Source organism: Rissa tridactyla, chromosome 3 (assembly GCF_028500815.1).
Source record: "Rissa tridactyla isolate bRisTri1 chromosome 3, bRisTri1.patW.cur.20221130, whole genome shotgun sequence".
In the NCBI taxonomy this organism is placed as follows: Eukaryota; Metazoa; Chordata; class Aves; order Charadriiformes; family Laridae; genus Rissa; species Rissa tridactyla.
In genome coordinates this window covers 62,558,419-62,571,473 of record NC_071468.1, presented here as the reverse complement: position 1 = coordinate 62,571,473, position 13,055 = coordinate 62,558,419, and the positions used below count along the sequence as shown (strand labels likewise).

Genomic DNA, 13,055 nt, shown 5'->3' with positions numbered 1-13,055 from the left:
TAGATGGCACCAAGCCAGGAGTCACTGATGTGGAAAGGAGCGAGGCCCTCCCCAGGGAGGGGGGAGAACGGCACAGCCCTTCAACTGGGAATGCAGGGCCAGCGCTCGGCCTGCGAGGGGCCGAGGGAGGGCCGGGCTCGGTGCCCGAGGCGGGTTGCCCGCCGGCCCTGGCACACCACGGGGAGAGGACCCCCGGCGGGGCAGCGCCGCTCCCGCCGCGGGAAGCAACGGCAGAACCCAAAATGGCCGCAGCGGGGCGGCGGGGAGCGCCGGGGCCGAGCCGGGGCGGGGCAAGGTCCCGGCGGAGGGCGGGTAACCGCCGCCCGCCCCTCGCCTGGCCCCTGTGCTGCCTCAGGCGGCTCCCGCCGGCGGCGGCCCCTCGCGGCGAGAGCGGCGGCGGCAGCGGGTGAGTGGCGGCGGCGGGGAGCGGGCCGGGGGGAGCCGGGCTTTCCTCCGCTCCGGGGAGAGAGAGGCGCTGCCCGGGCAGCGGGCGGCGGCTGCCTGTCGGCCGGGCCCGTTTCCCGGCGCGCAGGCGGCGGGGGGAACCTCGGCCCCGCCGGGCCCCGGCAGAGCCCGGGGAGGCGTTGCGGGGGGAGCTCGGTGTGAGGAGGACCGCGCTCTGCCTCCGACGGCGGCTCCGCCGGGGAGCCATCTATCGCGGGGGACTGCGGGATCCGCAGCGGCAGGGGTCGGTGCGGTTGGTTTGGAAGATGTGACGGTGCTCAGCAGCCGTGAGGTGGATTTCCAGCAGATAAAGTTTCGTTTTCCTGCCGCGTACTGAAAAATTACGCCGGCTTCCAGCAGTGTGTTGGCATGAGAAATACTAGAGTTTAATAGCTGGCGTGTCGAGTATATGACAATATAAAGTAAATATTTAAGTACGCTTAAAATACCTGGAATCCCTTCTTCCTCAGTCCTTACACAGCCATGGTTCTCTGATCTCAAAAGTGTTGCATAATAATGAATTATTTTTCAAAAAATTCTAAATGTTGCTGCTTAAATTGGCAGTGCATGTGTATGAGGGAAAATAATTTTAAATTAACGTGAATTTAAAGTAAAAAAGCCTTCAAACTTAAAAGAGCATCTTTAAAGAGAAGCTAATAATGCCATTGTAATGAGCAATATTAAAATTGGCAGCTTGACAAATTAATAATGATAGCATAAGCTTTTCGGTAGATGGGTCATCTTTTCCTCTGTGACTTGTAACAATATATTTAGTGCTCAGTTAAACAAAATCTAAAAGTTTGTAGCAATGGCCCTGCTGCCATGCCCTTTTTAGGCAGCTTTTTAGAGCTGGGACCGCCTCACCGCATCCTCTTGTGGGTATTACACACATATATGTTAGCCCGTTAACATCCACTGTTTGAGCCTGGATTGATGCCACGCGTTAGGGGTGAAACTCTGGTTTGGATGGGCTTTGCCTGAAGCCCATGCTTGATACTAAGCTTGCTCACTATTGCGTGTCAAAAAGACAGATTTTTGCAAGTGAATTCGGGATCTGAAAATGAGACTCTGTTACCAAGGGGTTTTTTGCCTCTTTTTTTGCCTCTTCCCTCATGAGGGGTCAGGAGGTGGAACTATGTCACTCTTACCTATGTGAACTGAGGAAAAAAAAAAATGAGGGGAGGATTTTCCCTTAGGAAGAGTTCATGATGCATTCAGATACTGTTTTTTTGAACTCTACTTACTTACCAGGTCTGTGCAGAAATCCTGGTTTCTTGAGCGATAGAGAGGGTCTCGGTGCTCACTGAGTGCTCAGCCCCAGGAGCTCTCTCTACAGCTTCTGCTCCAGGCTGCGTCCTTAGCACCTGCGGAAGCTGTATTTGTTGCTTTGCTTTGTCTGTGAGGCCCAGTTTCTTGTGACTACCTGGATGCCAGTTTTTGCCTAAGGAGTTTCTCATCTAAAGGTTTCATTGTGTCGATGCTGTTTTGCCTGGCATAGATCCCAAAACTCCCTTCAGGTGCCTGCAGTTATTAACCTGGACGCTCTGTAGCGCAATATTTTTTTGTGTGATTGTGGTGCTGCCATTTCCAAAGTTGCGTATGGCTAAAGTGTTGCAAGGCATTGCTGTGCATTGGTGAAAATTGCTGTGTTTCACAGCAAAGAGGTTCACAGGGTAAGTTTGTCAGTGTAGTAGTTCTTTGGGGTCACTACGAATGGAAATAAATGTTGGCCTTCTTGGGGTGCTTGCATAGTTCATCTCTGGTTCAGTTCCGCTGTCAGTAGCAGGCATGTGGTAGCTGCTGTCCTTTCAGGCACCGTGTGCCCAGACCTGCTGTAACCAGCTGCATGTCTGTGGTATCTTGCCAGGATAAGCGGAAAGCTGTGGTGTGGCTTAAAAAGCCAAATTACCATATATCCCGGAGAGGAATTCAAAGGAAGATGTTCCATTTTTATTGAGGGCATTGATAAAAAGTTGCAAAACCCCTAAAGACCTGTGATGTTACCAGGATGCTCTGATTCTGTGGCAGTCTGAGATCATTCTTTAAAACAAACAAACCCCCCTGCCCTGCCCTTCACACATTTTTCATATTTTGAGATTACATTCTAAACACAAATATAAGGAGATACTTAGGTTGTAGTTTCTGTTCACTTACTCTCAAATGTGAAGGTGTGGAGGCTCTTTATCTGTTCAGGACTGAAATTTTAGATTATCCCGTAGCCGTGTGTCTCCAGGCTACTGGGATTTGCCAAGTGCTGTGACATTCCTGGTGAACTGTGAACAGCCCAGGACAGTGCAAAGGATTTACGGGTCTCCTAATAACTTTGTCAAAATTTATTTTACTTTTTAGACCACAATGAACGTGGAACATGAAATTAGCCTCTTAGTTGAGGAGATTCGGCGCTTGGGAACCAAAAGTAAGTATTGTAATATCTCCTACCATACAGATGTATTCATGTTATACATACATGTATGTGTATGACATACATGTCATAGATATAGTCATGTTATATCAACCTATGAACGTGGCAAATTTAATTAAAGAGGCTCAGGTAACCTGAAAACTTGCATATAGCCTTAATGTTGGACTGTATGCTACTCCCTGCATCCCATCCTTTAAAGTAGTTCTGTTACGAAGTTAAAGCCTCTGCAGCACAGAGGATGTAGGCCTGAAATCCTGCTCCCATTAAAATCAACTGCAAAATTACCTTTTTCTTTAGACTTTCAATGCTTCCTACAGCCATCAAAGAAGAAAGTTTCATCTTTTCCTTCCACTTCCTTCCTTGGTAACTTCTGAACTTCAGAATTCATATACTTCAATTCTATTCATCATAGTATTATTTGGAAGGAATTGATCTGTATGCCTAAAACTAGCCCAGGAGTTACAGGTGTAGTCCCAACCTTCCTTAAACTTGCTTAGAAGGTAGCCTTTTCTCTGAAGATTGTTAAAACTCCTCTTTTTTACAAATATTTATGCAATTTGTGGATGTGCTACCTGCTCGTATATTTTGGTTCCAATGCAATTTAGTTCAGTTCAGTTGATTTTTCAAAGCCTAAGCCGAATGCGTATGTCTTGCATTTGTATGACTACATCTGCCTTTTAGGAATAACCTAGATAACCTTAACGTGTATCTTTAAATTCTTGCTTTGTGTGAGAAATGAATTCACATTCCACCTTGTGCAATGTGAACTTTAAATATTAATAAGTAAAAAAAAAAATAATTTTTAACATTTTAATGATTTAAAACTAATTTCCTCCTTACGCTTTGAAGAGGTTCAGTAGCCTATGCTGGTCATAGGTTTCACAAAGTCATCAGTAAAAATAAACATAGCAGATATTTGGTCCTTGATATGAGTCTCTGGAAAAAAGGGAAAGTCATACCAGGCAGGAATTTTGCCTGGTGTTTATCATAGGCATTCGTAGTACGTTCCCCAGTAAGTTGGGACACACCATGGGGTTTACTTTCAATGGTCTCGCTGCTTGTTACTTTGTTTCCCATTGATCTCCTAACTGAAAGAAAAATCTGCATGTGTTTTCATGTTATATCTTTGATTTAGATGCTGATGGCCAAGTGAGCGTGAAATTTGGTGTGCTCTTTGCTGACGAAAAGTGTGCCAACCTCTTTGAAGCCCTAGTGGGAACTCTTAAGGCTGCAAAACGACGGAAAATTGTCACTTATCAAGGGGAGCTACTTTTACAAGGTGTTCATGACAACGTTGATATCATGCTGCTGCAGGACTGATGGCAGTGTTTCAGCTATGCATTAATAGAATTGTTTGAGACAGTGACTTGCAACATCCTCTGAATAAGGCTGATCATTCTAAGGTGTCTTGGTGTATTTTCTATATCTTTATAGTCAAAAGGAAACTGCCCTATTTTGGAAAACATTCCCTTTTGTAATTCTTCCTGAAATGGTACTGTATGTGAGTAAGGGGAAAGATGCCAGATCTTTTTTTCTTTTTTTTTTTTAAAAAAAATCTCAGGTAATGCTCTCAAATGCCTGGTGGTTATTTTCAACATATGAAGAAGGGGACTGGTAATTTAATGTTTACAAATCTAAGTGTGCCATGAAAGTATAAAATAAAAGCACATACTCAAATTTATATAATTCTTATTTCTGTTGTTTCTCTTTTTATTTGCAATCTGAAATGAAAGTAAACTGAATTCCTGTAAAGAACATAGTTAAGTAGCTGTACAGACAGCATGACAATGAGGTGGAAATAATTTTGCAGCATGATTCAGCTGACGAACGACTGTTCTTTGGAGTGACCAGATTGCGGACAAAAAGCCACGAATGGTAGATGTACCTCATTCATCTCTGGCAGTGTAATATTCTTTCATTTTTCGGTCTTCTAGATTTTTGAAGGAAGTGGGCAAGGAGCTACTTGAATGCTTTCATGCAGAGTTAACTAGAACATGGTATAGTAGCTTCAGGTTGTGATTATTTTCCTCACAGAAATCATACTTTCTCTACATCACTCCAGGCAGAGTGTGGGGGGAAAAAAAAGCCCTTTTGATTGTTTTCTAGCTTGCTGCTAATTCTTCTTAGCAGATGAAAATGCTTCCTCCAGTAGGGAGAAAGAGTTGCTGCATGAGGAAAGTGGGAGTGGGTAAGCAAACTGCTTACTGCTCTGTGCCTCCACTCTGTAGCCGCAGCTCTTGAAGTTGCAGGATGGGTGAATTTCCCTGCACTTAGCAGCCTTTTACAAGTGCAAAATGCTTGAAAAGTGTCTCCTTATTTCCCGATACAGGAAATGCATGCATGGTTATGGAATCTCCGCAAAGCTGTGTAATTCCAGCTGCTGCCCCTTTCATCTTTGTTTGCTCTACTTCGCGCAACAGGAAAACGGCTTAAATCCTGTGTGCAAACAGATCTGGGCTGCCTCTGCCTGTGCTGGCCCCAGAATCTGGAGAGCAGGGAAGTGATACGCAGAGAAACTTGAGCTGTCTGGGTCCAAGCCAGCAAGAGCGGAGAAGCAGGGTAGGGGCTCGGCAGAGCTTACTGGCTCCGGTGCACTGTCGCTCCAGTGCTGCTGTTCTGCTTCCAGCCCTGAGCTAAGTGCCTGCACCCCTGTGCTCCACAGGTGGAGAGGAGAGGGACTGAGACCCAGGCCTTCTGCGTTAGGGGTGAGACCAGACAGCTCTGCGTTACCAGATAACCACAGTTGTTTTTTCCTCTGCCTCTATTTTGGTGAAAGCCTGAGTCATTGTCTGGGTTCATAGGACAGCCTGAGTATGCTGATGGATACCGAGTGCTTTGTGATTGTCTGAGATGCTGGTTTTGGTACGGGAGGGCACCAGCCTGCCCCAGCTAGGGTATAGTTCTCTGTGCGTGTTCATGACAGCCCTTTAAGGACTGAAGGGACCTCAATTTTGAAAATCTAGTCAAAAAACAAACCCAAAAAACCACCAGTAAATTTAAGGCTCAGTGCTGAGTTGGAGCAGAGACACGACTGCAAAGAGACCTTTAAGTCTCTCTCATTTTGGATTTATCCTCTTAACCATGCTAATAAATGTATGCAGAGCTTCTGGGAACACCATGTAGAAGGAGACAGAGAAACTTGGCACTAAAACAAATCCCTAACAACCAGAGGCGAGTGTGACTCTGTACTGCCCAGAGGAGTTGAGATTCGTTTTCCCTGTTGTTTCTGAAAGCAGAAGAGGAACAACATGAACAAGGATGTATATCTAAGAACCTGCCCTTAGTGCAATGCTTAATGTGTCTGTTGGCCCCAGAATTGTGTAGGCTTCTTCACTTCAGGTTATATGCAAGCACTGTTGGCTTAATTTCAAATTTATTTTTTTTCAAAGAAAATTGAATACTAACATTGCTTCACACGCCTGGGACCACGCCTCTGTGAAGGAAATAATTTCTACAACCAAGGCCTGGACAGAAGGTGTAGTTCCTGGAGCACTTGACACGATAATAGAAAAGCCAACTATGGGGAAGGCATTTTACCTATTTTTGGAAACCGTAGGACAATCAGAAGTCCCATGTGATGGGTTCATGAACTCGCCAGCCATGGGTCTGAAGGAAGTTTGTAGGTCAGCCAGGAGCACCAGTGATTCCAGAATAGCAAGTCATTCTCCTGACTGCTGGGAAGTAGGAAGATACAGAGGACCTTGACAACAGCATAAAAGAGTTGTCAGTAGGGCGGTTATCTGCCTATGGTAATGCTGGGAAATTAGTGAAAGAGCAGCTTAGCTAATTCAGTCTCCATCTACGTAAGAGCATGGTGGAACCTCGAAGAGAGGTTAGATGGGCTCCAGGCAAATCTAGCTGGTACAATTTAAGATGTCACCACTGTATGTCTTCAGCAGGAGTAACTTCAGTTGGAGTAACCGATGGAGTGGAGCGTACGTACTCACTTCACCTCAGCTGTTTCTATGCAAAATCCAGTGACTGGAGAGAAACGTGCTTTTCAAAGCGGTCTTGACTAAGCGGTGAATGCACTGAGGTGCAGGTTTGAGTAACCTCTGGCGAGGAGCGGTAACATCTTAAACTTCACAGCTATTTCTCTTATGAGCGTAGGTTTTTGCTGGGAACGTGAGCAAAGGAAGGGTTGAAATGTATGTGATATCTTTTCCATGCCCTTCTCATGTTGGAATGATTTTTGAAAGCACATGTTGTGTTTTGCTTATTTCTTATCTCCCCTCCAAAGCTTTGCTGGAGGTGTTCTTTCCGCTTCAAGAGATTTCTCTCAGTGACAGCAATGTCACTTTTGCCATTCATACCTGTGTAAAGTTGGTTATCTTTACTTGGTTTCTTCCTCACAAAAAAAAAAAAACACTTTAAGGAAAAAACAAGAGTAAGAGGAGCAGGAAGTTCTTACATGCTGAAAACGGATTATGTTGCTACTGATACTTAGCAGTTTTATTTAAAAATAGTTGGATGTTTCAGAAATAGGCTGAGATTCTCTTCTACTCCAGCAGCACAAAGTGACTATTAAGCGTGTTTAGACAGTTGCAGAGCCTTTGCTAAGACGACACAGCGTGAACCAGTGAATGCCACAGGACTGGCCTTGTGGCTCCATATCAAAACACTAACCATTAACGATATCTTGGTGTCACCTCTGCCTCCTATAAAAGAACAGTCCTAAAGGATTGGTGTACACCCTGCAGCATAATGCATGTTCAGTGTTGCCTGGAATTCCTCTGTCTGGTGGAAATCTGACATTGCCTGGAATTCCTCTGTATGATGGGAATCGTGGTTTCAAGGACTTTAAAAAAAGGAAAAAAAACAAACATGCATTTCTTTTGGAAGCTGGCAAAGTCAATAATTTTGCAAAACTCATGTTCTTGTTCACGTCCTTCTCAAGCAAATATGGGGTGTTTGCTCTGTAATGGATCTTTTTTTTTCTGATATGTAAGAAAGCGATTCAGTTCAAAGTCAGCCACAAAGGGTAGGACTAGATATGAACAAAGCAATTTGAAGGAAAATGAACACCTAGACCAAAAAATATGTTTCAGTGTTCTGACAGCTATTTGGAGCAGATGATTTGTCTGGGTTGAAGAATATGAGTTTGATGACCCAGTGACATATTTAAGCCTGAATACCTGTCAGGACGAAAGTCAGTATGACACGCTTTGTTTTACAGCCCAAAAGATGATGATATATGCCAAAGTACCCTGGTTTGGGTTTTTTTTTCTGCTTCCCTACAGACCAGTCAATTTTTACTTTGAAAACTGTCCATTAAGCTTATGATAAAGACCCAAACTGCCCCCTTCGGTGCGTTTGTTACGTACCAGAGAAAAAGACAAGGACAAAAGAACCGCTTAGTGCTCTCCAAAACATGCAGACAGGATTCAAGTCAAGACTTAATGTTACAGGTGACACTAAAAATATACAGTCTGCCTTTGCTCAAAGTTCCAGCACCCATAACAACTTAGATCTAAGGATTTGATTTTCAAGGCAAGATGTCTTTAGCATTTTGATCTGAAATGGCATTCTCAAAGAAAATCCGCAGCAGGTTGAAGAGTTGCTCCAGTGCAATGATTTCAAGAAATCTGCATGGTCAATATTTCTAGGTACTCCTTTTTAAAAAAAAAAAAAAAGTTGAATGGGTTTGTTAAGGATAAGTTTGTTACAGATAAGGATTGACAACATTTCTAGAAAGCCAGTCTATTTAAGATCTAGTTACATAAACTGCTTAATGTGAAATGGTTCTAATAAAGTGTTCCTGAGGGTGGCAGTTCAGTTTAGTTCTGCCACTCTGAGTAGAGCTTTAGCCACAGACGCACTGTAGATGCATATTTAAGCAGCTGAAGCAAGTCTCCTGGCAGGTATTTTGAATAACGCACCAGAAGAAGCATTATCTTGTGGTGTAGCCTAGATGTCATCACAAATTATGCTTATCTCCGCCAGAGCACCTGAGTGGCTCGGGGAGGTTAAATACCAGGCTGGTACCTGGGGAGGGAGTAGTGCGATCTACAAACACGCTCCAGAGTCTTGTCAGATCAGATCCAGATCAAACTTCCTGTCGGAGAAATGCTTGGAGTCAGACCTGGGCATCTCCGAGTACAGCATTTTCACAAATATAGCAGCATTTTGTCCATGACTTTGCTCCTTTTTGGAGCTCATTCCAGCACAACCATTGCAAGCTGAGTGACACTAAGAGTCTTACTGCCACCTTGCCACCCTTAAAGCTGTTTTCCAGGGAGGACAATATGTACCATGTATTTGTATATGCATATTATGTGTATGTATTTGTACAACATGTACTCAAAACCTGACTATTTTTTCCCAGTGGGGAAACACTCAGTAAATTATAATTATGTTTGAATGGGAATATAGTGAGCTGCATTTTCTGGTCTTCGCTAAGTCTGCTAAATGCCACAGGAGATCACATTAGAATAGCTGCGAGTTTGTATCTTGCAGAATTAGGTCTTTTGTCAAGCTTTGGTTATAGAAGACATATTTTATTGACAGGTCTTTATTAGTCTGGAGGCCTTGGTCTCCCTCTGTAGCTAATGGTCTAAAAAGCTTCCTTTATAAAGTTTTATTTTGGAGCACAGTATTATTTTCCTGGAAATCTGCTTTCAGTTTTCTTAGGGGAAAAAAAAAGGCATAAAGGCAACAGCAGTTGAAGACACTCACCACCATTCAGCAGGAGTTCAACGCTATGAGGCAGCTGACACAGAAGTCAAGATCCAAAGATGGAAATGATTGCATTACAGGTACCTTCGGTGGCATTCGAGTACCTAAATTCAAGTATGTGATTCATAACATCTGCAAGGTACTTGAGTAGCTCCAAGTCCACAGGCATCAAAGGGTTGACTGGAAAACTTTGCTGGGAATGTAAAATTGTGTGAGCCTCCATGTACCCACCTTGTCTACGCTGAACACCAAAGTCTCTGTCCCAGCCTTATGTCCACAGGGGATCAGCACACACTGACACCTGAACTCCCCCAGGATCCGTGCTGGGAAGCATGGACACTGAGTAGTCCTCAGCCCTATACAAAAATGTCTGTAATTTTCTTCTTAGAGTCTGCTAAGAGGCTTTTGGTTATCTTGGCTGGATTCTGGCTGGAAGGGGGGTGAGAGCACCTGCAGTGGGTGAGGGCAGGTTGCTGCTGGGCCCTGTGTCCTCACTCCCTGCGTGGCACCTGGTGCGCTGGAAAACAGGTCAGCAGATGAAAAGAAATCACTGTGTAAAAAACCTGTGCCTCGGGCTCCTCAGGATGCTGGTCTCGTCTTTGATGTTAGCAACACCGACGTTGAAGGGTTTGCTCAGGGCCGGGAGCGGGATTCCCTAACCCGTGTCTGTGTCCTGTAAAACGAGGCACGGTCTGTCTGCTTACATTTCTATTATATTTTACACTCAAGCAAGCCCAGCCAGCTGGCCCAAGAGCGGGGAACTGCCGTGGTGGGACTTCTCAGAATTGTTTTCTTCTCTATAAACACGTTTGGCAGTTGATAGAATCATAGGATATCTCAAGTGGGAAGGCACCCGTAACTTCGTAGCACCAGCTTGGTTCCCTCTCAAATACCTTGCGCAGTGAGAAAAAGAGCTCCCAATCATGCTTGGGACCCCACTCAGAGATGTGTGCCCTAGAAAGGGTCTTGACAGCTTTGTTGATGTTACGCATCGTTTGATGTGTACGCATCGTTTGATGACGATCACATCTCTTAAAAAGCATAACAACATGCAGCCCAGAAAACGAAGGGTTAAAAAAAATAGCAATGCCCCGATCCCACTGTCATCATTAAGCTTAGGCCTGTACCCAACAAGCTTCCCTTAACGTTTTTAAAGCAGCCGAAGGGCTTTGCGCTGGGATGTCGAAGCCAGACCTCGCCCTGGTCGGTCTGTGGCCCCGGCGCTGGCAGGATGCGGCTGTGGGTGGCAGCCGGGGGGGGGGGCGGGGGGGAAACACGCCTGGGGCTTCTGCGGAAGGGAAAAACGAAAGGCACGCACTTCGACAGAAGCAAGAGGAAGTCAAGAGTACAAACAGTCTGAAGTAAATGATACTGTGAATTTTTGGGTGGTTTTTTGTTTTGTTGTGGTTTTTTTTTTGCGATCCAGACTGCTAGTGATCATACAAGCGCATAGTTTAAATTGCTGTGTTGATGATCTCCATTTTAAAACAAAAAAGAAACGTCACCCAAACTGTCTAGAAAAATCCCGACTTGAGCCGTACCTTGCAAACTGCGTGTGTTGCTGTCAAGCCTTATGACTTTGAGAAACAAAACTAATCGTCTTTGCATTATTAGTTATAGATGATGGCAATAATCCTGGCCAGTTAATGATGCCTTGAGGGTAAAATGCAGACAGTTGGCGTTTTATCTATTTATAATCATTTTTAAAATGGCAGTGCCATCCCTTCACTCCCACTCTCCCTCTCCCACACACACTCGACGTTTTATGAGTCAGGCTGCAAAAATATCGAGAGGCTGGTCTAAAGAGGAGGTTTTGGAAAGTTCTTTGGCAAAGAATGCTCGAGGTGCTTTTTCTTTGCCTCCCTCTTTTTCTGGCTGTGAATGGATCATATTTCCAAGGCACTGTCTACAGGTTTTTATTAAATCTAAAATCTGAGGGTATTCTATGGTGAAGGTGACACCACAAAAGAGATAATTTTTTTTGCATCAAATTTCTAAGAATGTTACCGCGTTTCACAGGACCTTTATTTTTGCAAATGTTTAGGAGTCGACGGGGCTGTTCACACATGATCAATCCACCTGTACGGCCACGGCTACAAAAGCAAGGGGGCAATCAGTGTAAAAATCACAGGTCTCATCACTGCAGTCAGTATTCATGGTCGTTCCCATCCCCAACACCGGTAGCCCAGGCTGAGATGCCTGGGTGAGCCTGAGGTCCCGCTGGGTGCGCAGCCCCCTCCTGCCCACGGTTGCAGGATGGGGCTCCGCTCCAGGACCATTGCTGTGTCCCATCTGGGAAACTCCTGCCCAGCTCCTCCTTGCTCACTGGTCTGCAGTGGGAGAGGTGGGCATGCTGCCTCCCTCACCTCCCACGGCTCTGAGATGTGGCTTTCGGGGTGACTGTCCAAAAGGGTGTCTATCTCTGCCGTCGTTGGAGAAAGCGAAGAGTGAGTTTGTGTCTCTGTAACAACAGCAGTCCATTTTACAGCTGTCTATTTTTTTGTTTTAGCTTGTATCTCTAGGGTAAACATTTAAATTAAACAGAATTACATCCCTCCTTGCTCTATTCCACCCCCTAAAGCCCAAGCAACATAACTCTACCTGTTGTATTGCAAAATATGTCCATCTTTCTGTAACAGGTAGACAAAATAACCCTTTGAGAGGTCTTAGCCCATAAATCCTAGAAAAGGCTCTTGTAAAGGCATCTGATCACAGAGTCCATCCCTGTGGCTTTCTAGGTAGCATCAGGGCTTTTTGGTGGAAGCTCTCCAGAGTGAGTATTGTTCCTTTGAATTTGTCCATGCGTGCTATACACCACTAACCTAGTCCTGACTGGAACATCTGCTTTACTGATGTTATGGCACAAATGATAGTATTGATAAACTTACATTTAGTAGCTTTCCAAATATTTTTTTCTTGTCTGAGTTTGTTTCCCACAAATACAGCAAAAAAAACTTTTAAAAAAAATCCATTTAAGATGTTGTTTTGCACCAGGGGTAGTGGTGAGATGAGAGAGAGAGAGAGAGATGGTGCAGGGCTCTTTCTGGATCTCAGTAGGAAAGGCCCAACGACAAATAGATTAATAAAAAAGCCATTTTAATAAGATAGAATAAAGAGGGGAACATAGTGAGTAATTCTAAGGTCCCTTCAGACACTAGGCACCCTGTATTTGCACAGCATCAGACAGGACCCAGATGGATTTCCCCATGGTAGATCCCCCCAAGGAGAGGTTCTTCCTTTTTGGTCCTTCGAGCTATTAAATAATTTCCTTACAAGAAAACAACACTATTCCTAAAGGTCGTTTGCAGGAGAACTTCTCACTGCACTTTCAGATAAAGGCAAGGCCAAGTGGGTGGCACAATCCCTGGTACCAAGCGGGAGCCGCCTGCAGGCCCCTCTGCTCTAACGAGATGGACGAGTTTGTCTGGTGGCCACAGGATATGTTAACCCAACGCAGCTGATGGCCACGCTGGACCTGCAGGCACAGCCTCCGACTCCTCGATGCAGAGCAGTC

General features: G+C 44.8%; 1 protein-coding gene across 1 annotated transcript; it reads left to right on the top strand.

Annotated features, from left to right (window-relative positions):
- The first annotated feature begins 279 nt into the window (after positions 1-279).
- Positions 280-4,552, top strand: ABRACL (ABRA C-terminal like). Its single transcript, XM_054197214.1, has 3 exons — positions 280-406; positions 2,794-2,860; positions 4,002-4,552. Exons 2-3 carry the CDS (start codon positions 2,800-2,802, stop codon positions 4,184-4,186), a joined length of 246 nt encoding a protein of 81 aa, XP_054053189.1. The 5' UTR covers positions 280-406; positions 2,794-2,799; the 3' UTR covers positions 4,187-4,552.
- Positions 4,553-13,055: the final 8,503 nt, after the last annotated feature.

Coding starts and splice junctions, on each gene's coding strand:
- ABRACL (XM_054197214.1), top strand. CDS start 2,800: ATGAACGTGGAACATGAAATTAGCCTCTTAGTTGAGGAGATTCGGCGC. Junction 2,861..4,001: donor TCGGCGCTTGGGAACCAAAA/GTAAGTATTGTA, acceptor TCTTTGATTTAG/ATGCTGATGGCCAAGTGAGC.